We start from the raw sequence: 23551 nt of genomic DNA, 5'->3' as shown, positions 1-23551 counted from the left end.
TCAATAGATAGATGCTCATGTTTGACTTTCAGCCCATAGACTGACCATATTCTAATTCTAAGTTGTAGATAGCAAACATATTTCCATGCTGATATCAGCAAAGGTATGGCAGTGACACTTCTTTTACCATCTAAACGTTCAAAACATTAAAATGATGGTCACAAGGGATGTGACCAAGGCAGTCCTTGGAATTTAATTCTGTCCTCTCCCAGAGAAAATCTGGTGTGTCTGTTACACAAGGCTCTAGGGAGGAACGGAGACTTGTAAGGTGGGAGGGTAAAGTAACATACCAGGGGTCTCTTGCTGGGAAGAGCTGAAAACCCACAGCTCCTCTTCTCTACTCACCAAGTTTCAGTGTCAGATTGGAAAATGTGATGCTGACATATTTTTTCCTTCTGATCAAAGGCAGAAATTATAAACTCTGGAAAGGAGGGTGTAAGGGGAATACTATACAGATGCCAGAGGAATTCTAAGTAAATGGACAGAAATGCACCTTAGATGGCTTCTATTTAATCTGAACAGTGTAAACTGTAAGTCATCAATGTGTGGAAAACTTTGGTTGTTACAGTATATTAAGTGCCTGTGATATTTTTCATAAAATGTATCAATTGAAGGGTTTCATACTAATATTTCAAGACTGAAAATATGACTTAGTAAATGTGTATTAATTTTCATAGTGTCAGATAAGCTTAGGACTCACAAAAGATCTATACAATAAATTGTTCTTTGAAGTTAGACTGAGATAAAACTATTTCTAATTAAAAGTGCATGTCGGGAGAGACAGGTGAATGTTTTTAAATATAGAAATTTCTACCTATGCTCAAACTTGACTTTTATGAAACTCACTGCATCTACCCATTGCTTTCCAAAATAAAACAAAGGGAAAAGAAAGTGGGAACATTACCTGGTTCTTGAGTGTGTCTTCCATTGACTACAGTCAAGCTAAGGCATTTTCAGTCCTGTCGAAGTGTGCACTGAAAGCTTGCGATCCACTCATTTAATTCAAGTATTCAAGTGTAACCTACACTACTCCAAAGGAAAAAAGCCACTAACCAGTGAAAATCTTTGTTTTCAAAGTTACTTTATGAAACATCCAAAGTATGGAGAAAAAGTGTCCATAGTACCAGAGCCTTGTATTAGACAATGAAGACTTGGATCTAGGAAGACTAATACATATTCAATATATGTTATAAATAATTGAAGCTAAAAAAAATAGAGAATCACATTTGATTTGGTGAATTCCATTAATTGGCAGAGTGCACAATTTTCATTTTTTTTTTTTTACAATTTTCATTTTATAAAGTTAAAAATTGATGCTTTATTTCTGTGCTTAATACAAATAAAATAATAGGAATATATAAAATGGAGCTCTAGAAAAGAATATTTTCCCCACATGATTTTTCTACAGCTCAGTAGGACTCAGTAGAGTGTATCATTGCATTAAGGCTCAGGTCTGCCTTTGAGGAGAGTACTTTGTGGGCCTCCACTTTGCCTTGCCTCTGTCTGCACTTGTTGGCACCCAGGCATCAGACCTAGAAAACCTATAAGCTTTCTTTTCAGGAAAGCATCCAGAGAATGGTGGGGATTCATACTTGAAGTTATATTTGTGTTAAAGCTCAGAGAAACTAGTAATTTTTTGGAATTATTTAGTTTGCGATATTTTAAATGGTTGGCATGGTTGGTTGTAGTTTATAATTCAATATTTATGCAATGATTTATCAGACTCACCTTTTTTGCTTAAAAATATTACCACACATGAGGACAAATATGAGTTGTTTGTATTCAAACCCAAGAGTATGCAATAATATGCATTTTGTGTGAGAAACTAGTTTTCTTTTGCAGTTTTTCCCTCAGAGAATGAGTTGTTGTCTTTTGGAAACACAGCAAAACATTTTGGGAGCCTCTCCAATGCAGAGGCATCTTTCTTCCAGGGCCAGAGACCAGAATCTTACTACAGCAATGAGAGATTAGAGGTTAGTTAAAATCATTTTATTAAATAGCTAATGAATTTGTGGTCATTGGAAGAGCTCTCTTTATGTGGTCAGCAAAGCCTGGAAAAGAAAAATCTAAGCATTCATATGAAGAATTGGAATTGATTTACTTATTACTCAATACTAGGGCTCAAAATAAAACCACAGTCCTTGCATCCTTTCAGATCTCCATCAAAATTCAAATAAAACTCAGTCCATACATCTCTCTGATTCATCATTTGGCATGCATATCAAATATTTGAATGATTTTAGTTATTTTTGTAGACATATAATAAGGATGTAAAAATTCATCATGTAAACGTAATAATCAAGAATGAAGTCGTCAGATTAGTGACTTTCTAAGAACATATAATGGTGAAGAACACACTGTATCTAAATCAATCTTTTTAAGAATTTACAAGGATTGTTAATAATGCTCAAAAGAAGATGAACATTTCTGTTATATATTTGAATTAAGGAATAGAAACAGAAAGAAATAAGGCCCATAATATGTTTTTCTATATAATTATGAAGGAAACTACTGAACTCCAAGATATGACCAAATATCAGTGCATTATCTGATGACCTCTAGAGACATATATGCCTTCTGTTTAAAAATATGTGCACATCTTTTCCACACTAGAGTAGGAACTATAGTCAGAAACCTTTGGCTGGATTAAATATAAAATGAATTTTTACATCCCAGATGATGGACTGGTATGCTTCAAAGTGAGATCATGAGTTTTATAAATGTATTTTCTTACACTCTCTCTCTTTTCCTTGACTAGCTTACATTGTAATGGAGGAAGAACAGTTTAAAAATTTTGAATAGGCACTTACTGGAATTACAGTTAATCCTGATACAATCTAGATGGGGAAGAATAGATGAAAAATGAATATTTATCCTTCAAGGTAATAGCTGCAGACATCCAATAAAATTACAGTCCACCCTTCCGGGGACAGACACATGCAAATTTGGCCACTCCATATCATTATTAGTTATATACTTCTAGAACCCAGATTTATTGTTATGAAATTGTGCCATTGGAAACAAGAGAAGGTTTAAAACTATGGCCAATTCAAACAGAGCTACATGGTGACAAATCTAAGTGAGATAACAAGTAGTTAACTGTCAAAGATGCTTGGCTTAGGCTGGTTGCAACTATCTCCCCATATGTGAAAGAACATGCTATTTTTTCAGCAAAAGTAAAAGGTGCTCCGTCACAATGGGGTGCGGTGCAAGCTCAGCTAGGCTCAGACATCTTGGACTTCCAAAATCTAATATCCCACAAAGGCTGACAGAGTTCTTTACAACTGCAGTAGTCAAATGGAGAAAAAAAATCAAATTATTCTTTTCTCATCCTAGGACTGCTCTGTATATTTCTGTTTGGTTTTAGTGTTCTGGAGCACTAAATGTTTGTAACCAAATGCTGGTGTGTTACACACCTTGTATTCATAGAAAGAGAAAAGGAAAAGCTACATGGCACCTTTGAAACCAGAGTGGCTGCAGAGCAGCCATCCCATGGTGCACGCAGGACTTTCTCAGGAGCTACCAATGTTACCTTCGTGCACGGAGTGTCACCATTAACACTGCATTCCTAATTTTTCCTTTTGTATGCTTGTTTCACATGAAAGCAGGTATAAAAACAGAATTTCTGGTGTGGGTAACACAGTGGTTATTCTTAAAGAACAACATGGTATGTTCTGTTTATATTTTATAGAGAAAGATATCCATTTATTATTTAAGGCCTTTGGGGAACATGGAAAATATAAACCTAGATTGTGTGTCCATATAGCTAAGTTTGTCATGTGTCGTCAACCGCATCAGAAAAGTGGTTACAAACAGCCAAGGACCAGCAGATACACAACTCCTTCTACAGAATGCTTTGCTGGTGAGAATCTCTTCAGGTGTTCTCATTTTGAGGTATCAGCTTCTTAGTTCAATTAAGCCTTTAATTACATGTTATTGTAGTAACCTATCATTGCCACTAGAGGGGACTATAACGGAACAATAAAGGAGTAGTGTGTGTGTTTTAATTTACAAACTTGATTTAGTTTATATTAATTGATTGTAATTAAATGGAATAAACTAGCAAGAGCTATTTTTGTGTTCTATGAGCTATTATTCTCACCATCACGATTTGGAAATGCATGGAGAATTGTCACAAATGTCAAATGGTGTTTTGTTCTAATTATCTTTCTAAAAATTAATCTACATGGTTTCAAAATTTGTTTTTCTTCCCCTCCAGATTCGTGACTTTGTGTGTGTGTGTGTGTGTGTGTGTGTGTGTGTGTGTGTGTGTGTGTGTTTATTTAATATTGCCATGAAGTACAGTAAAACCTCATTTATTTTCACTTATTTGGATTTAATGATAATATTGAAATTTATTGGGCAGAATAGTAAATCTTCACTTTCTTTAGAGATATTCTTGGGGAATGAACCTATAAATAAAGATGATTTTGAAATGCCAAGCTCAGGTAGGAAACTAGCTTCAAGCTTTTTGGAGAGTTGGATGGCAGAAATTCCAGGCCACAGGGATCTCGACAAGGGAAATGCTTCATCTCCATTCACTGAGATGAACTTCCAAGCCCATCCCTGCACAAGATTTTGAAGTGTATATTAATTTGAGGTTAAAGTTTAACTTAAAAACAATAAAGTGCTCAAATTATAGGAATCTACAATTCAATGTTGAGAACTCTATAATTCATCTAGGTTGGTGAGGTTTTACTGTAGCAACCATTTTGATGGTCTCTTTAATCAGGAAAGCATTATCTTTCTGTAAAGGAGCCTGCGCTCTTACTGTTCTCATGGCTGTTTGCTGAGGGCCGCAGACTTTGGGCATTGAAGGGTTGTGGATTGCTGAGTGGCAGCAGAATGTCCCACACAGCACTTCAGAACAGAAGAGATGGACGACCACAGGATGACTATTCAAAAGAGAAGCCCATGGAGCAAGTGGGGAAACTGTTGGCCTAGATATCGAGGTATAAATTAGACATTTCATGCGCGTGTTATCTAAACACATGCAGACTTTTGTTTTGACAGGGTGCCACACACCTATTAGAACATCAGCAGAAAAAAATCAAGCTTGAGGCATCTTGAAGTCTTTTGAATTATGAACTCAGTGTTTCAAATTTAATCTCACTTATAGGGCTTCCCTGAACCCTTGTTGGTAGGAATCACAAAACACTAAATTATGTTGAACATAAAAAGTGATGCCCACCAAACCATTAATCAGTTGTTTTAGCTTTCCATAGCAAACAGGCTAGTTGATAAAAGTTTGCAGGCAAAACTGAACAAAAAGTGAGAAGTGTTAGCTTAATGGCTGAAGGTGTGTTGTTACCTAGATTGACCGTGAGTTTCACACGCCCTGCGTCCAGCTCCAGCCGAAGGGTGTCAGCTGAGTCTCGAGAGGTTGTTGCCATCAGAATACCATATGCACGCTGGGATCTGAACCGTAAGGACACGTCCTCAGCCTCAGTGTGCATCACCACCGGGAGCTGAATTTTCATGAACATACTCCCATCATAGCTCAGAACCGTTGCCTCTATGGGAGGAAATGTGTACAGTTCAGTTTTGGTTAGTCTATTGCAGGCACACTTGGGAAACAGAAGTCTCCTAAAGTTATCTTGACAGGATATCAATGGTAAAATAGCCCATCTCATTCAGAAATGCCTTTTTTTGTTTTCTAATGGCAAGGGACTTCCTAGCAGAGACTACTTCATTTGTCAAGTATGTACTAACACTCAGAAACCTTCTCTACTTATTTTGTATGCTATAGCACTGACCGTATGGGGCTATAAATGTTTAGTGAACATTTCCCTTACAAACAGCATACCTCATGCTTTTTTGAATAGCTACAGCGCAAGCCTGGTTGGAAACACTGCAGTTATGTATGTGTGCATGGATAGGGAGAGCCCTGACCATTCTGTAAGTCTTGCCTTGGCTCTGATTGATTCTTCATGAGAAAAACAAAAAACAAAAACAAAAACAAAAACAAAAAACCAACAGAGTGTTACTAGAAGATATCTAAGGCCAGGACTGTCTGGAAAATTCATGGGAACAGAGACTACTATCAATAGTTTTTCATACCTACTACTCTAAAATGGTAATATTACTGAAATGTCAAAATCACCCTCTCTATCAAAGCTAATATTCCAAAGAAGAAAATAAAAATCAACAACATATCATCAAGTAACCAATAAGGATTCTACTGTTTTACTGTACTTAATGAGGAAATTTTTTTAAGATACCTCAAATTATAATCTTATTTAAAGTTTTGGGGTTTTTTTGAAAATAAGAAAGAACTTAAAACATCATCTATAAGCACAAATTGTTGTCCTAAATATTGAATTGCCACCAAGGCATCTCTAAATCTATACATGGGGTAGGGGTGGCTTAGGGCTAGGGATTTCTGTGGATATGTTTCTAAACTAAGGTGGATGGAAATCACAGCCCTATATTAAACATATGAAGAAATTAGTAGCAAAACTGCTGATGACAGACTGCTTAAAAATAGCACCCCTCAGTGTTAAATATCATACGGTGGTGGGACACTGGGAAACACGTATGAGTCATGTTGCTTTCTTGTTGCTTCTGGTAATTCAAAATGTCATTTTATAAAAGAGAAAACTACCTGGAATGAAAACAAACTGAGAAAAATCTCATCATCTTGGATTTTTGACAGCATAGCCATTGGCTTTACGCCTGTAATTGTACTCATTACTAAACTTATATTCCAGTGCTGCTTTTGAAGTTTATCTTTCAGAAAGTCAGGGCAGTCAGGTACTTGACTGTGTCACTTGAATCTCTAAGTATTGCATGTTTCTTCCAGGTCTTCCTCCTCCATACTTGTTTTTTCCGTCCAGCCTTGGATTAATGGATCTTCAGCAACATGTGCGCTCTCTTCCCTAGGCCTTTTGAGAGGAGACTTCTTCATCTATTGCCTATTTGACATCTCCAGTTAAAATAGATTAGCATCTCACTCTTAATTCATCTTTTCCCAAATGAACATTCTCCAATGTGCTCCTCCAACCCATCCATGCCAGGAAGTGATGTTTCCATTGCTGTGCAAGGCCAACCCCGTGCACTTCTCTCTTACTTTCTCTGCTATGCGCAGTCTATGTTCACATTTACAGACCTTCAGGTTATAATTGCAGTCCTTTGTTGCCTTTGTAGCTAAATTATTTCAATCTCTGTTCTTATCTCTCCTAGATCGTTAAAATAGTTACCTATGTGGTATATGTATGCCTCCTATTTCTCTCTGCACATCACAGCCCAGGTAAATCCTTATAGAGGGACAGCTTCTCTGTTAGAGCACTCTTCAGGTTAGGCCATATCTCGTTTTTGTATTGCAGCTGGAGTCTCTCTGCCCTCAGCCATTACCATCTTTCTCTCCAGGTAGCCCATTTCGCCCATTCCAGGCCCACCCATTACTGAGTCATTGGCACTCACATGTGCCTGTATCTGGAAATTTCTCAACCTACATGTATTACTGTTCAGTTCTCTCGGAAGTCTAGATTTGGGTGAAATGTTCTGGAAAACCATGGCACCCTCCTCAGCTTATTCCATATGGGATCTTCATCGTTCTTGTTTTCAATAGTAATGTCTTGTTTGTTTGGGTGCTGTCACCTGCAACTGCCCTTCTGAACGTGTCCTGAGGAAGCAGTGGCTCCAGTGAGCAACTGAGCAATACACAGCTGAGGCATCATAAATGCATCTTGAATTAGCAACTGCAATCTACACAGAAAGCACAGGAAAGATCTTCCCTGCATGTGAATGCAAAGCTTGTATAAGCACTTCCCAGAGAAATACAGCATTTATTATGTCTACTACCAGAACCATCGAGTTTGGTAATGTCTGACAAAAAAATTCAAGTTTAATTTGAAGGTTAAACTAGAAAATGGTTTTGTTTATCCAAATATCCTGCTTTTAGTCATAAAGCTAATTGCTAAGAACATAAAATATGATCTTATATTACCTTATTTTATATAATCAAGTTTTAAAATTAAATAAGAAGCTTCTGCATGTAAAAGACATAAGTCAATGTAGATTACCAGGTAGTAATTGCCTAAGAAACAATTAAAACATGACCATAAAGCAGTAGTGAGCTCTAAAGGGTTTTGGTATAACTTTAAGTGAAATTTGATACCTATTTTTTCCTTTTATAATCTTTGGTCAATCAGGCAAAGCAACAAATAACTCAATAAAAATAATAAATCCAGTATAGATTGCTTTGTTACTTTGCTATCATACAGATAAAAGGACTAAACTATTATTAGATTTATTCTACTTAATTACACATTACTCTATTACATAATAATCATATTTTAAATAAATTGATTTTTCTTTAATAATTGTTCAATTTGAAAACTAAGTTGAGAATGCATCTTTATAAAAATACATAATTAACAATTAGTTATAAATACATTATGAAATACAATCCAGAGTAAGAAAAACCCATCTCATTAGCCTTCACTATCCTCCGAAAAGCTTCAGGAAAGGCATAATAGTAAAGTAATAAAACTCGAGTGCCCCCGTGTGCCGCGTCAAACAATTCTCAATGTGAACGTAACTTGTTGATAAATGACAACTGAAAGTCTAAATGAGTCCTCATAATTAGGGTTGATGTTTAATTAGGCAAGAAATGGAAAATGCACAAGGTTGAAGTGTAGAGCTGCCAAATAAATGTTAGACAACATTCTGACATTTGAAGGTTATGCTGTTTGGCAGAATCTTTTAACATTTGCAAAAATTATTTTATCATTTAGATCATCAAAAAAGAGTCCTTTAGAAGGATAATTCCAAGACATTGCTTCCCAGTGGGGAATAAAAACAGTTTCAAGCCTGTCTTTTCTGTCTCCTTCTCCCATATCATTAGGTTTGATAAACTTGCTTTTCTGCGTTATTCCTCGTTGCAACCTAAAGTGTACACCTGTGCTTAGTTTTTCAGAAAGGCAGTCACATATTGTGATCAACGATTAAAATCAGACAGAGAGCCAAATTATATTGCTCTGACATCTGCCCCTCCATCTGTTAGAGTTTTAACAAACAAGTATGGGGTAGACCTCTGATTACACCAGTGCTCTTATTTCACATTATCTCTGAGAATAATTTTTAAGCGATCTAACCTTCAAAACTCATTGCATTAAAAATGACACAGAAAGAAAATGCAGCATTTAATATCTATGCAGAAAATCATTTCTGTATTAGCTTTTCTTAAAGAGTCGTATGTATAGAATAAAATTTTATCTTCATGTTCAAGTCATAGATATTTTTAGTGTGTTTTTTGCTTGAATAATGTGGGACTGAGCATAGCTGCAGAGTCATTCTCTGTGGTGCAGTGTGCATAGACTGAATCATGCTCAAACAATTTATGTTGAATGTTCAACCGAGATTTCATCATTTTTCATTCAAGAATCGTCAGTCAACTTTCATGATCAACAATCTAATGAGGTATAAGTGTTTCTTGAGAGGAGACACATTTGAACAGCTCCTCTGGACTCTGAAATTCAGAGATCTAGGCACGATCTTGTGTTGGTGGAACTAAGGCACAGCTGAGAACTGCAGAGGAGCCATATTCTGTGGTATAGAGCCTAGCAACCGTTTTATATCACCCGTGCCCCCAACAGAGGCAAAGTCGTGTGGGTAGACCTCAATCCATAAGAGAAAATACTTCTCACACTATGTTGTTGTGGTCCAGAACAAGAATGACACATTATCATTATTTTATCCTCAAAAAACAACATAGAGACAAAGAGATCCATAGAAATTTCCAGCTAAGCACGAGTTTAAAATGTATGCTAAATCCCAGTGACAATCTTTGCTATTAAATTTTTATTTCACTCTGTATGTGCCGTCCACCTCTACCTCTGATTGCTGCAGTATACAAATATTCCCTTTCCCTCTGACTCGGAAAGTGCTATCGTTTCTATTTTCATTTTGCCATATGCAGTAGCAGAACACTGCCACAGGGTGGTACACCATGCATATTTAACTGGAGGATTTTGTAATGCATAAGACAGTGGAATTGCACACTTTCTCTAGCTTCATGTAACCATGAGGCATCAGGATAGCCGACATCTTTCTGAGTGATTAAAGAAAACCAAAGATTTAATTCATATGCATCTACTAATCTTGTATTGTGCCTAACTGTATTTGACTTTGTGAGCTATGTCATTCATTCCTCTCTCTTGGCAGTTTTCCAATAAATAAACTGACTAATTAGTTCCAAATAAACAAACTAATTCGGAAGGAAACAGCAAAGAAGAATTTATAAAGAGTATATTCATACACGCTAAAGTTTGTGGGAATAGGTAGGCTCTAATGTCAATTCATGGGAGTTACAATAGTCAGGTAATACCATAAGGGGAATGGCTGTGTCCACATGATGAGAAGTGATCTATTGACCTGCCTAATTCTATCATATAGAATGGTGATATCATTTTGATACATAGCTTAATATACAATTATATTTTGTTAATATTTATTAGTGTCGACAATTAAGGTGACAACCAAGTATTACTTTAAGATTAAAAAAAATCTCAAAGTCACATTTTAATTTTGAGTTTTATAAATGCTCATCTTTTCCTTCTGAACTTTTAGGTCGAATTAATTTAGAACTATTTTAGGGTTGCAGGAAAAAAAAAAAAAAAAAACAAGTAACTGCGCATGAGTCATGAGAAGTGCCTGCTATTTGGTTGAGTACCTCGGGGAGAAATGCTATTTGCACTGTGAGAGGACAGTGGAGCAACTCATCGATATTTTTTTCATATTGATTTTTAGTTTCACTGTAGAAAATAAGTGACAATGAGCACAGTGACTAACCCATTCATCTACAGCCCTGGGTCGATGGAAGGACATGCTTGCAACCGTTTGTTCTGGTATTTTTTTTCTGTGAGCCCGGTCTTTAGACCAGACATCGACATCACCCTCATTCTTTTTTCAACACTCATTCCTCTCCTTACAGAGGGAGAGGAAGAGAAAAACAGGCAGCTTGCTATTTTCTTCGGAGGTGTGTCTATTCAGAGACTGCATAGAATCAGCTAAGTCTTAAACAGAAACATGTAAGTATCCCGTAGTCAGTTGAACACTGGGCAAAAGAGGCATCAGCTGCTGACTAGACATCTCAAATGAGCTTTCAGAGCAAGGCTCCTCAGTTACTTGTCTGGGGGCTCGTGCTTTGTGTTACTTCACTAGAAATTGTTACGTTTCAGCTTAGGCTTGTGGTAGATATTTAGTAAATCCTTTTTCAGGAGACTAGTTGATAGAATTTAGAAATCTTACCTCTCTCACAGGACCTGCCGAGATAGCCTGTTCCAGAGCAATCGCAGACATATCTGTTCCAGCCATCCCTGCACATGCCATTGTTTTTGCAAGGATTGCTAAGGCACGGTTTTGCTGTCTCCCGTGAGCAGGATGGCTTCACTCCAGCAGTGCTCTGAATTTCCGCCATCTGCCGGATGTCTTTGCTCTGGCCATCAATGAACAGATCCCGGATGCAGCCCACATAGCCGTAGTTGAGCAGAGCAGTCCACACCTCGGTGGGGAAGACAAGGCCAGCCTTGTTTTCTGGCAAGCCACCCAGATACAACTCATCGTCTAAGTCCAGGATCTCACTCTCACCAGGAGCGGTGTAGGGAGTGCGCAGTGTGTTGACAGAAATGGTACCTGTTACAAAGACAAGAGCACATGAAGTTGTTTGTGCACACAATTGACCTGGCTATCCACTTCTCCCTTTTATATGGTAAAATGTAAGCTCCTCAAGGCCAGGCATTTCTATTTTAATAATTTCTTTTATTGTTTTAAATTAAAACATAAGTACATCATTTCCCCCTTTCTCTTCCTTCTCTCAAAACTCATCCATATACCTTTACTTGCCCTGTTTCAAAATCTTGGTTTTTTCTTTTGAAATTAATTGTTGTTATGTACATATATGTACAGCCATTTCTTATTTGTTTTTATTTCAAAGTTTGATACCTCCAAGCATAATCAAATCATTTATGGGATTATGTAACTTTAGAATAAAACAACTGACAATTAATGTGGTCCTATATAATTTCATGAAAACCAAAGTATATACACAACAAATAGTGGGTGCCAACTTTAAACAGCTCAAATTTAAACAATCATATAATAATGAAATGGGCATTTTCTAGAATTAAATCTGGCTCTGTGTGCTTTCAGGATTTGTTGAGTTTGAAGCCACCCTTATCTTTACAGTAAGTTCCAGATCAATCAAGACTAAAGAATGAGATCTTATCTTAAAAATGTGTGTGTGTGTGTGTGTGTGTGTGTGTGTGTGTGTGTGTGTGTGTGTGTGTATATGAATTTGTGAACCAAGGAAAGATGATTTGTTCTTGTCTTTAACTGATTTGATTATTTTGTTTGGATGTAATTATTTGAAAGATTTTCAAAGTCAAAGTGAAACTTCGTATAGTACATGTATCTATGGATTCATTTCTATGGTTTGGGCTTCTTTGTGGATATATCACATAATAGAAGTCTGACCTGTGTGTTTTAACAAGACACATCAGGGTCTACATTATAACAAACACCACAGAAATGTTCAGTAATACATTTTTGTGAATGATTCAAGAAAAATAATTTGTTTCTCTTTAAACCAAATCACTTATCAAAATCAATAGTTTCCTTTTTCACACTTCAAGCTGAAAAAAAAAATCTATTGATTTACAATTATACAGGAATCCAAGCCTGGAGTATTAAATGAACAGTTACTCATTCACATGGAAATATTTGAGAGTTACAGAAAGTGTGAAATCCATTAAAATGACTAAAGATACATTTATGATAAAAAAAAAAAACTTAAATGTGTACAGTCAGATCATAAAAATTCCTACCAGTAATCTATCACCAGAAAGGCTTTTATCCATTAAAATGACTAAAGATACATTTATGATAAAAAAAACTTAAATGTGTACAGTCAGATCATAACAATTCCTACCAGTAATCTATCACCAGAAAGGCTTTTATCTTTATGATGCAAATTATATTCGTAGGACACCACAAGGACCCATTATCATATTACTACTAAGTTTATATTTTGGGTTTAAATTACAATGAAATGAAAAAGAGAGAGGAGGAGACAGAAGGACTGAAGTGGGAGAGAGACAGAAAGACAGACAGACAGACACACACACACACACACACACACACACACACACAGGAGGGGGAGACATAGGCAGAGCAGAGACAGGGACACAGAAAGAGCAGAGACAGGGACAAGAGGGTCGGACAATAGCTAACTCCAGTGCAGTTCTCTAGAGCATGCAGAAACCCAGGCCCAGGGCTTTCCCCAAGAGAACATATGCACTTAACTATGAATGCTAGGCTGCTGGTCCCCACTCTGTGCCCAGGAGTATTTTAAATCCTGGCAACAGGGCCCATCTCAAGCTGAGCTTCATAAAGGGACTTGTCTTTTTGAAGGAGAAGGGTATGGGAGCCACTGACAGAGACTGCCATGGTGTCCAATTCATTAGGAGGACATTTGTCTCTCTAGACTTTCACAGAAAGTAGTGGGAAAGCTCCCAAGGGAAACACACCGACATTGCTATTTTGGTCTTGCCAGGAAAGGGAATGGAGGGGATTTTTGATGGAGGCTATTTAAAAGGAGAACCTAGACAAGGCACTACTTTATATTCTTCTCATTTGTGGCAACGTTTAGAAGAAAATTCTCACTTAGAACCATCTCAGATCTATATAATATTATTTTAAAAATATAATAAAAGTGATTTTGGAAAAGGAGATGCATAATGTTGAGGTGACTAAGCTAACATCTAATATAAACGTCACTACATTCATTAAAAAAATATACCTAACAAATGCATACATGGGCCCTATTCTGTGAAACAGTTAATGTGAGTTATAAGCTGAAGAAAGTACATCTTGATGACAAGACAAAAAATGGAAGATGTGGAAAGCAATGGACAACTTCAAGAAGTCTTTATAGAAAGAGGATTTGATAAAAAATATAGGTATGTAATTGAGAGGAATCTATTTGAGAAATAGAACTTAGTAAACAATGAGACCCTATGATGAGAATGGGGATATATAAAACGCCTGTTGCCCAAATTCCTATTTTTTAATGGGAAAAACTAAGTTTATTTTAATCAGCCTGTTACAGTTCTCAAATAAGGAGAAATTTTGGCCATTTCTGAAGCACAGGAGTTGATTCCTCTATATTACATCAAGAACACTCATTGGGCCTAGAGTGGGGCTGTTTGTGTGTATGTGTGAAAAAGATAGAGATAGAGAGAGAGAGACAGAGAAATAGACAGAGACCAAGAATGTTATTTATGTCTTATGTATATATGTATGTTGTGTATGCTGTGCATGTATGTGGAGGCCAAAGTAGAACATTTGTGTACTCCTCTCTAATGTTCCACTTTATTCCTTTGCATCATAGTTTCTCAGTGAGGCAGGAGCTTGTTGTTTTCAGTTAGGCTGATAGCTAGCCAGCCTCAAGAGTTGTCCTGCCCCACCCCACCCCCATCCACTCCTGGGGTCAAAGGAGTACAAGAGACCACCCCCATCTTGTTATATTAGTGCTAGGTCTTCATGCTTTCACACCAAATGCTCTTAACTTCTCAGCCCTCTCACTGGCCTCCCATGTCTGCACTATGAGAGACAAAGCATGTGCAAGGTACATAAGGCAATCACAGGTGCTTAACCTAACAGTGAAAATGCAGAACCTCAGTCTCTCAGTCACATGCTCTTTATGGCATTTGAGTGCCTGCTTTGAACAAAGTGTTAAGGAAAGTAGTCCAAATATTTTTTTAAAAAACCTTTTGTAGTAGTGAAGTTGTAGTATTTGTACTTATTTTTAGAAAACACTGCAAACTTAGCCGGGCAGTGGAGTCACACACCGATAATCCCAGCATGCAGGGGGCAGGCAAGCAGATCTTTGTGTTTGAGACCAGCCTGTTTTATAGAGTGAGATCTAGGATAGCCAGAGCTACACAGAGAAACACTATCTAAAACAAACAAACAAACAAACAACCCCCCAAAAAGAATTAAAAAATATTGTAAATTGCATAATGCATTTTGATAATATCCACACACCACCACACTCCTACTTCTCTGGTGCCTCCTACTTTGTCTCTATACTAATTTCATGTCCTCCTTATTTTACTCTCACATTTATAACTCCCGAAGTTCAGGTAGTGTCACCCATACATGCATGGGTGTTAGGACAGCCATGGACAATGGCAACCCACCTCCAGTGGCCACATTCCCATTCTTCCTCCTTCTGTAGCCCTAAAGAGCCAGTAGCTCTACCAACAGTGGACTTCAAGGCCTCCAATGCATAAAGTAGGTTTTTGCTGATAACAGTTTATAAATAAAATCATGGTTTAGTCTCACACCTATAGTGAACTCTTACACCCAGTGCACATACCACATGCACACACACATATACACACATCACACATATAGGCACACACACACACAACACACCATACACACACATCTCGCTCAAGTGCATGCGCGCACGCACACACACACACACACACTGAAACAAAACATTAACAAAAATGTTGAATTCTATTGCATCTCATTACCCTGGTATTTGTTGTATTATATTTATTTGCTGAAACAAATGCTGGATCATCAAATGAATTTTAGAATGAAATGAGTTGGAAACACAGTTCAGAAAAACCTGCTTGTGAGACTGTCATTGAGTATCTTCTCCACATTTTTCTTTTCCTTTGAATATTGATTTTTGAGTTCCCAGGGAATAGACACACAATGAATATGAGAGAAAAATAGAAGGGGAACAATTCTATTTCTATTAAAAGATAATCCAATGTGTGAGAATGTTAATTGGTCCAGGTTTAAAGCAGAAAAGAGATAATGGGCAAATATGTGCATTGGATATTCACTGAGCATTCTACAATCAAAATGGTGTATGACTAAAAACCAAAACCAGTCTATTCTATGAAAGGCCGTTCTATATGGCCTCGTATCTTAGGAGTATCTCTGAAAGACATAGTAGGAAACAGAAAGCATAGATGTTGAGCTGAAAAGAATTATTTGTGTATTTTGAAAATTTTTTGAAGAATTAAAATTGTGAAATTGAAATTAAAGTTGTAAATTAAAAACAGATTCCATTGCTGGGGCAAAAGCTCAAATAGACATTTGCATTTCAATTTACACATGTGTGAAGGCCACTGAAGTAGACATATATGTTTTCTCAGTAGTGAAACCCCTTAATGACTTTACCTTGGGTATGAATCAAGGGGCTAAACAACAGAATCATCACAGAATTCAAATTAGTTTAAGCCATTTCAGCAAATCCATCATATGAGCACACGAAAATTGAAATAGAAAAGTTCTTGAGTGTTATGCAGTCCATGGTATTCTTCCACAATAATTGCACTAGAGGTTTCTAGTACATCAAATCAATAGTTTACAGAAATACTATCATATGCCAGTAATTGAAACTTGTGGAAGGCGGCCACATATAAGAACTTATTTTGACAAGAGCTTCATGACTCAGTACATAAGAACCCAAAGCACTCAGTGCTTGACAGATCACAACTGCAGCTTATTACTGGGATATGTGTTTATTACAGGAGTGTAATGTGCAAAACATATTCATGACATTGGCATTTAAGCCTGATGTTCTAATAGTATAGGAGAAGGGATTAAAAGTCAGCTAGTCCATAAAGTAATATTTACATAAGAATATCCCAAAGCTTAAGGGAAAATTCATTTTTCATGTAACTTGTACATAAATAAAAAAATCTGCTGAAAGCAGCTCTTTGTTATAAAAGCAATCATCAACTTTGTGATTTTGTATGGTTTTCATAATTTTATACTTGCTTTTTCTCCTATTTATATTTTTCTTAGCTATTGTATTTCCATAATTAGCCTATAGGATGAAAGGAGAAAGGAAAAAGGAGGTGAGATTTTAAATACGCTAATGTAGTCTCAAGTTTTAAATTACTATGAAAGTTTAAATTGCTAGAAGCAAGGGTTAGTAAATAATATTCCATGGCAGAAAATGCTTTTGTCTGGCAGGAGAAAGCTGATATTCAAAGTCCAGATCTTCAGGTAACTAGCTGGCAAATTTAGCCAAATAGTTTGATCCATAAGCCTCCCCATAGGCTTTATGAAAACTACAAGGATTGACAAGATTATCACTAAAGGTTCATTTTGAATAATTGACAGAATTACTGCATCATATAACTTGAAGTTAATGTTAATCCTATCTTTCTGTAATTCAATAACAAAGGACTTGGATTTTAAAAAATTATACATTTTCCAAATCTACTCTAGCAATAATCTCAAACTTAGTAATAAGTGACAAAACCCTAAGTTATTATTCACAGGTATTTGGGGGAGGCACATGGCTGGTGAGGGCAGTTTTATGTTTATGTTTTTTTGAAGCTTTTAATGTCACCGCATAAAGGATATAGATGAATAACTAAAATAAATGTTGGAAAAAATGTTAAATCATTTTAACTGTCTTTTCAAAATTTACTTGAATTTACCTGGGATCTGTGGACTTAAGGAATGAGACATGTATATGAAAAAATTTAGAACAAATGTTTGAAAGCCTAATACCTAGTAAAGGGAGAGAAAGAGGAGATGGGGCACATAAAGGACAGGGGAGAATGGCAGTTGAAACACTGGAGAACAGAACTAGCCTGCTCGTACCTCTCAAACTGAAAATAAAATGAAGTAGCTATGTCAGATCTCAGCTTAGGAGATAGGGAATTTCTTGACAAACTTCAGTAACTCTCCCTGCGGGTGCTGCACAAAACCTGAGCAATTGCTGCAAAGCAGCATTCAGTTGCTGTGGAGTGTTACTTGACTGGTGTTGACAGCTTTCTGACACTGGGCATGCTCACTCTAAGTGGATTCACATCTGAATAAGCTTGGTAAGAATGAATCCTTTTATTTGTTTGCTAGCATATTCATAACATACAGCATGCTCTATTATATACGTCCACGCAGGGCTGAGAGTGTTCAAGCAGCCCAACTCTACGTCAATCGTAAGTTGCCACACACTTCCTTCACCATCACGTTCCATCTCAATAGTATCCCAAAAAGAGCCAAATAAGGAATGTTTGTTAGATAAGAAAATGTATATTTATATTGGCCTAGGGTGGCTTGACACCTTCATCTCAGATGCAGATCTCAGATGTGCATCCTCCATCTTCACAGTGAGAAGACACACTCAGGTGCCTGGAGCAGCAGTCAGATGGTTACTGCCAATGTTGGCTCCTGTGTTTAGACTTGTGAATATAAATGAAGTCATGAAGGCCTGTGGTTCTAGGAAGCTGTGCTGCGAAGCTTCCCTTCCAACTGTAGGCCATTTAACTCCCAGAAAACACATGCTATTGTTCAGACATTCTTGAATCAAAAAGACCTGATGAAAATTAAATTAATCAAGTAGGCTGAGCATTATGTTTATAGTGCAACAGCAAATGTATAAATATGTACACAATTGCAATGGTCAAAGATTTATTTACAAAGCAAAAATGTATAGAGAAAATATAAATGATTTTGTGTCTTTAAACCTACTGTAGTAAGTAAATATAAACATCAGTTTCATGAAATTTGTTATAAAGTTAAATGGCAAATTGATCCTATTCGACTAAATAATTGATAAATGACTGATCACATAATTTTTTATTCCCACTGATGGATAGTGGTTTATGAGCACAACTATAAGATTCAGGATATTAATGTAATTTACTAAAAATGATCTCAATGTGTGCATCAAGCTGGTCAGCAGAGTCATGGGGGAACACTTACAGTTAGAAGGCACGCAGGTTCCCCTCAAGACATAAACAATCTCATTGTTGTTCAAGTAGAGCTACCACGTGTGTCAATTCACAGATGGCATACGCATAAACCAGAGCTAGTAACAGATAGCTAGCAAGCACTGTTCACATTGAACCGTGATTACTGCAAACCCTTAATTATGTACTCTGGAGATCGACTGTGCCTTTCCCACTATAATTTTTAGTTCTTATACTAGAACTCTATGACTTCAATTCAAATCTCAATGGCTTCTTAGCTGTTAAATGCAGGCTTACCCGTGAATAACCGTGGATACAATCTGCTATGCCCTGCTGTACACAAGCTGAACTTGACAAGAATAATGAGTTTTCTCTTTATTTCAATGTCTAATGATAGTTTGCAAAAAGAAGAAAATATGACAGGCAGTCTGCTAGAAAAATTCTTGAGAGGGCATTCTTGACTGAGCCAAAGCATTTAACATGAATTTAAACAATATCCTTGCCCGAAAAAAGTCATTAGCCTTATCCTAATTGTAGAACAATTCCTACTTCAGCTAAATAACTGGGCAGCTGTTTGTTGTCACAGTTGGTACCAACTGAGAAAGAATAGCGAAGGCTGGAAAGGGAGGAAGGATGGCAAAGATACATTCTGCAAAGCAGGCAAGAATATGAGCTTTGGCAGTACTTTGATCCTAGCACCAAAGATACGCATAGAGGATAACTGCTTTTCTAGGATGTAAGTTGTCCACTCAGATCCACTCGATCATGCTTGCAAGTTGTATGGCTCCTCTTTTGCCATTTAATTTCGGGGTTTGATGTGGTCATCTGCAGATAACTCAGCCATTTCCCCTCCTATGTCAGTAATTATAAACTCTGTATGCATACATTGTCTATAGGTACCGCTGTGGTCAAGTCAGATAGAAATTGGGGGATTAAAGTATGTGGTTCTTTCTTACAATTTGAAATGGGAGGTATATAATAGGTCGGTTAAAACTCAGAATAAAATTTTCCCATTAATTATTTGTGCTTGCCACACTTAGGTGGTTCTGCTTGAGCAACTTTTAGGTGCATTCTCTGTTCAGGTTATGAAGTGAACTTAACTCTATAATTGTAAATGTCCCTCCCACATTTCTCAGCCTACTGGCTTGTTGCACAAATTGAGATAATTTTTAGTAAATTATATTAATACCTTATGTCTTATAGCTGTGCTCATAAACCACTACCCATAATGAAATTCTATAAAAATATGCAAATGAAGGCAGAATTCTTTATTACCTAAGGGGCTCACATACCCCTTCTAGTGAGCTGAGCAAGCAAAGATGGACAACCAGGAAGATGGTGGTCCAAGTGATTATCTTTCTTGTCACCTACAGCTGCCTGGCTCAGTACTTGGGGAGATGATATCTTCCTACTGGGCTAATTTCCTTCTAGCTGCATGTTTGCTTAGCAATATAGGGATCATGTGAACACGCAGAACTTGAAGTCTTATTCTCATCAAAGCTTGTCCTTCCTGTACCAAGATTGCAAAGTTATCTAACAATGATTGACTTCTCTGTTTAAACTAAATTGAATTATTTCACATGGCAGGGCTCGGAAGTTCTCACTGTCTTTACAAAAGGTTAGTGCCTGCTATTCTTTATTACGTAAATGGCTTTCAAGAAGACAGTTAAATAAAATTATAAATTTAAAGAAGTTTCATTTACAAAAAAATTGCAACTATTTCTCAAATGTAAAAATAATTATCTTTTAAGGAGTTTTTTGGACAGTTGTTACTCTGTGTGTTTGTGTATGTGGTGGGAAGACAAACATACACACAGAGAAACAGAAACAGAGAGAGAGAGAGAAAGAGAGAAAGACAGAGGGAGGGAGAATGAGAACAACTATTATGGTCTATAAATTTAGAACTGTGAATATAGAAACTAAATATACTTATTCTTAAATGAGTTTGCTTTATAAATTGCTTTGGAAATATCCAATTTTCAGTTATGTTCACTATTATGACATCAAATAGCTGGCATTATTGTACTTATTTAGTGTATAAGACAAATTCATCAGTTGCTGAAATAGTACCTCAGAGGCTTGGGTCTCTCTACTTTAACAACCAAAATAATATGGGAATTCATTTGCGAAGGCAGCATACACTATCCTGTTGAAATAGCCATATTATTTCTCCTTCTGATATGGAACATCATTTCCGTAGGACCACTGAGCATAATTGATATGACAATGGGCTAATTTACCTCTTAGATTCCATGTTTCTTGGTTTGAATTCAGCTACAAATGCTTACATGTCAACAGTAAAATTCAGAACACTCCTTGGGTAAAATGCAAATTTAAAAAGCAGATCTGTTCCAGTTCAGTGCAGTGTGCAAATATAGAGCTTAATTAAAATACTATATATAAAATATTAACAGCTGCAACTATTAAAATGACATTAAGTTCCCTTGAGCGAGACTCACATAATGTGAGCTACCTTCTTCAATCTGTTGAAGGGCAGAATTTGGCTTTGGTTTTCACATTGTTTGTTCCAATTCACTTATTTGAGATTTTAATCACATAAAAGTAATTTGCCATGAAAATACCAACAAGCATAGTAACTTCCATCTTTCCATTGTATTCCAACAAAAATATCATGATTTAATTGTTTTTTCAGTTTAAAAATAAAACTTAGAAAATGTTTCTATTCATTGAATACAAAATTGAGCTTTGTAAATAACAGTAGATGTTTTCTATTTTTGGTATTCTCTAATGAAAATTTAAAGATAGGAGATAATAAGTGGTCAGTAATGATGATAAAAAAAGGAGGTCAGGCACAAAATATTAGATGTCCTCTGCCTTGATAATTATGATAGTTTCAATAATTGATATGATTATAATGGACTCCATTGAAAAGTTCATCAGGTTTTTTCCCTTTAGGTGCATGTCTCTATGTGTTCATATGACATGTGAACGTATGTGTGTGTGTATACACGTATAAACACATACATAAATCATATTTTAAAAAGACTGAAAATAGGTATGTAAAACATAAGTCTCATCAAATGAGTACTAGAGACTTTGGCATTCTTGTATTCCTTGGTATTTACTAATAATTTGATATTCATTGGGCATTATTTTCATATTATTATCTCAGTTCCAGATAAACAAAGAATATCTAACCTGAGGTTTGCTGTTTTTTAGTTTTCTAAATCTCCAAAGAATGAAAAGATACTGTGATTTGTTTTATTTTATTGTTATATGAGTCAAATTTATGTTATAAAATATAAGTCAAATTTCTGTCTTCTTCAAAGTCATATTTAGACTTTCATTCTAGATATACATTCAGTTCTAATAGGATCTAAAATTCAATAGTCGAAAGCCTTACATCATGCCATGTTCCCACATTGATTATAACTATTTTATTTGAAAGTTCCTAAGGATAATCTTATCTCTTCCAAAATGTTTGATACTGTTTTCTGTATTCCAATCAGCAGAGATTTCTTAGTTTACCAGAAACACAAAGGTGAACCCAGTTCCTGACTTTTTAGGGTAACAACATTTAGGAAGTAAAATTTCTCAAAACAGGGAAATCAGAAATAGATTTTCTGAGACACGTTGAGGTCAGAGCACTGGCTTATGAATTCCACTTATTCTGTAACAGTGATCCTAGCTCTTTCTTCTCACTTTCCTTACTTTACAGATCTTCACTTCATTGCATAAAAACTTATCACTCTGGTTGATTTTTTAAGAATTTCTTCAAAGTTCACACTATACAAACTCTAATCTCTTGAGCAACTTTTAAAGTATAGTGAAAATATTATTACTTGTAAGAAAATTTCCCCGCTACCCTCTTAAAGGGATACAGGTCAGAAAATGAAACCAGAGGTAACACCCACTGTTAGAATTTCAAACATCTTTTTTATAAGTTAGTTAAGAAGTAAATTTCAATGTCACCACATTTACTGAAGTGTTGTGCCATATATCATTCCACAACACTATTAAACTTTCATTCATGGATCATTTTTTTCTACATTTTATAATTGCATGTTCAGAAACCTTCAAACATCCAATACCATAGATACATAGCTAAGTCTATAAGAACTCTAATTTCTGCTATCTGAAAATTCAAGATAAAATTCATTTCTAGATCTAGTATTTGTGCCTAAAAAGTTTGCTTAAGACACTGAAGGCAGTTACTAATTTGAGTTTTGGTACTGAAGTGCTATGATTAATTGGGCTCTTTCTGATTTTCACAAGAGGTAAAGCAGAAACAGTCTTTTCTTAATGCAGCAAATCTAACAGACCTTAGTGGTAATGACGGAGGCTGGGAGGAAAGTTCCAATAACATAGTCAAATGTTAAATTACCTGACCGTCCATCCCGCTGGAAATCCACGTGATACCATTCTCCATCATTCACTTTCTTCTGCAGGGCTTTTATTTTTATAGTACCCGAACCCATATCTAAGAGGAGGTACAGGTGGCCATCCAGCATTTCAATAGCAAAAAAGTCAACCTTAATCATCTGTGGGTGCTTGGCATCCTTTTGATGTCTTGGCTTGCCATGGCTAAACAAGATGAGGCCATTTGGCTCCGTTGTACGGAAATCAAATGATATGGAGCCTGTTTTCTTTGCATTCCATTTAGGCAAAGAAATGAAAGATTCTGGAGTTTCAAAAGTTATTGGGTCCAAGGTTGCCACGTTTTCACACTTAAATGCCACCACTCCATGGATCTTCATCTTAGGATCTCCTTGCTTGGCAAGTCGAGATAACTCCAGCCTTACATCATTGTTTTTATATACAACCTGTGGGCAGAGAATAGCAGTGAGAATCTG

The 23551-nt window shown here is 36.3% G+C and overlaps 1 protein-coding gene across 28 annotated transcripts in view; it reads right to left on the bottom strand.

The window, feature by feature from the left end:
* The window catches only part of Nrxn1 (neurexin 1), a 1084885-nt gene that overhangs the window by 595399 nt on the left and 465935 nt on the right, over window positions 1-23551 (bottom strand). For 22 of the 28 annotated variants that reach the window (XM_051154322.1, XM_051154409.1, XM_051155231.1 and 19 more), the window contains 4 exons: window positions 23083-23521; window positions 11254-11637; window positions 5312-5515; window positions 2811-2837 (listed from right to left, as the gene is read on the bottom strand). In XM_051154322.1, the coding sequence (XP_051010279.1) occupies window positions 2811-2837; window positions 5312-5515; window positions 11254-11637; window positions 23083-23521 (1054 nt within the window). The remainder of the gene's footprint in view (window positions 1-2810; window positions 2838-5311; window positions 5516-11253; window positions 11638-23082; window positions 23522-23551) is intronic. The other 6 variants (XM_051154558.1, XM_051155824.1, XM_051155146.1 and 3 more) reach the window with 1 other exon arrangement.

Source organism: Acomys russatus, chromosome 1, assembly GCF_903995435.1.
Source record: "Acomys russatus chromosome 1, mAcoRus1.1, whole genome shotgun sequence".
NCBI lineage: Eukaryota > Metazoa > Chordata > Mammalia > Rodentia > Muridae > Acomys > Acomys russatus.
This window is presented reverse-complemented; position numbering and strand designations above follow the sequence as displayed.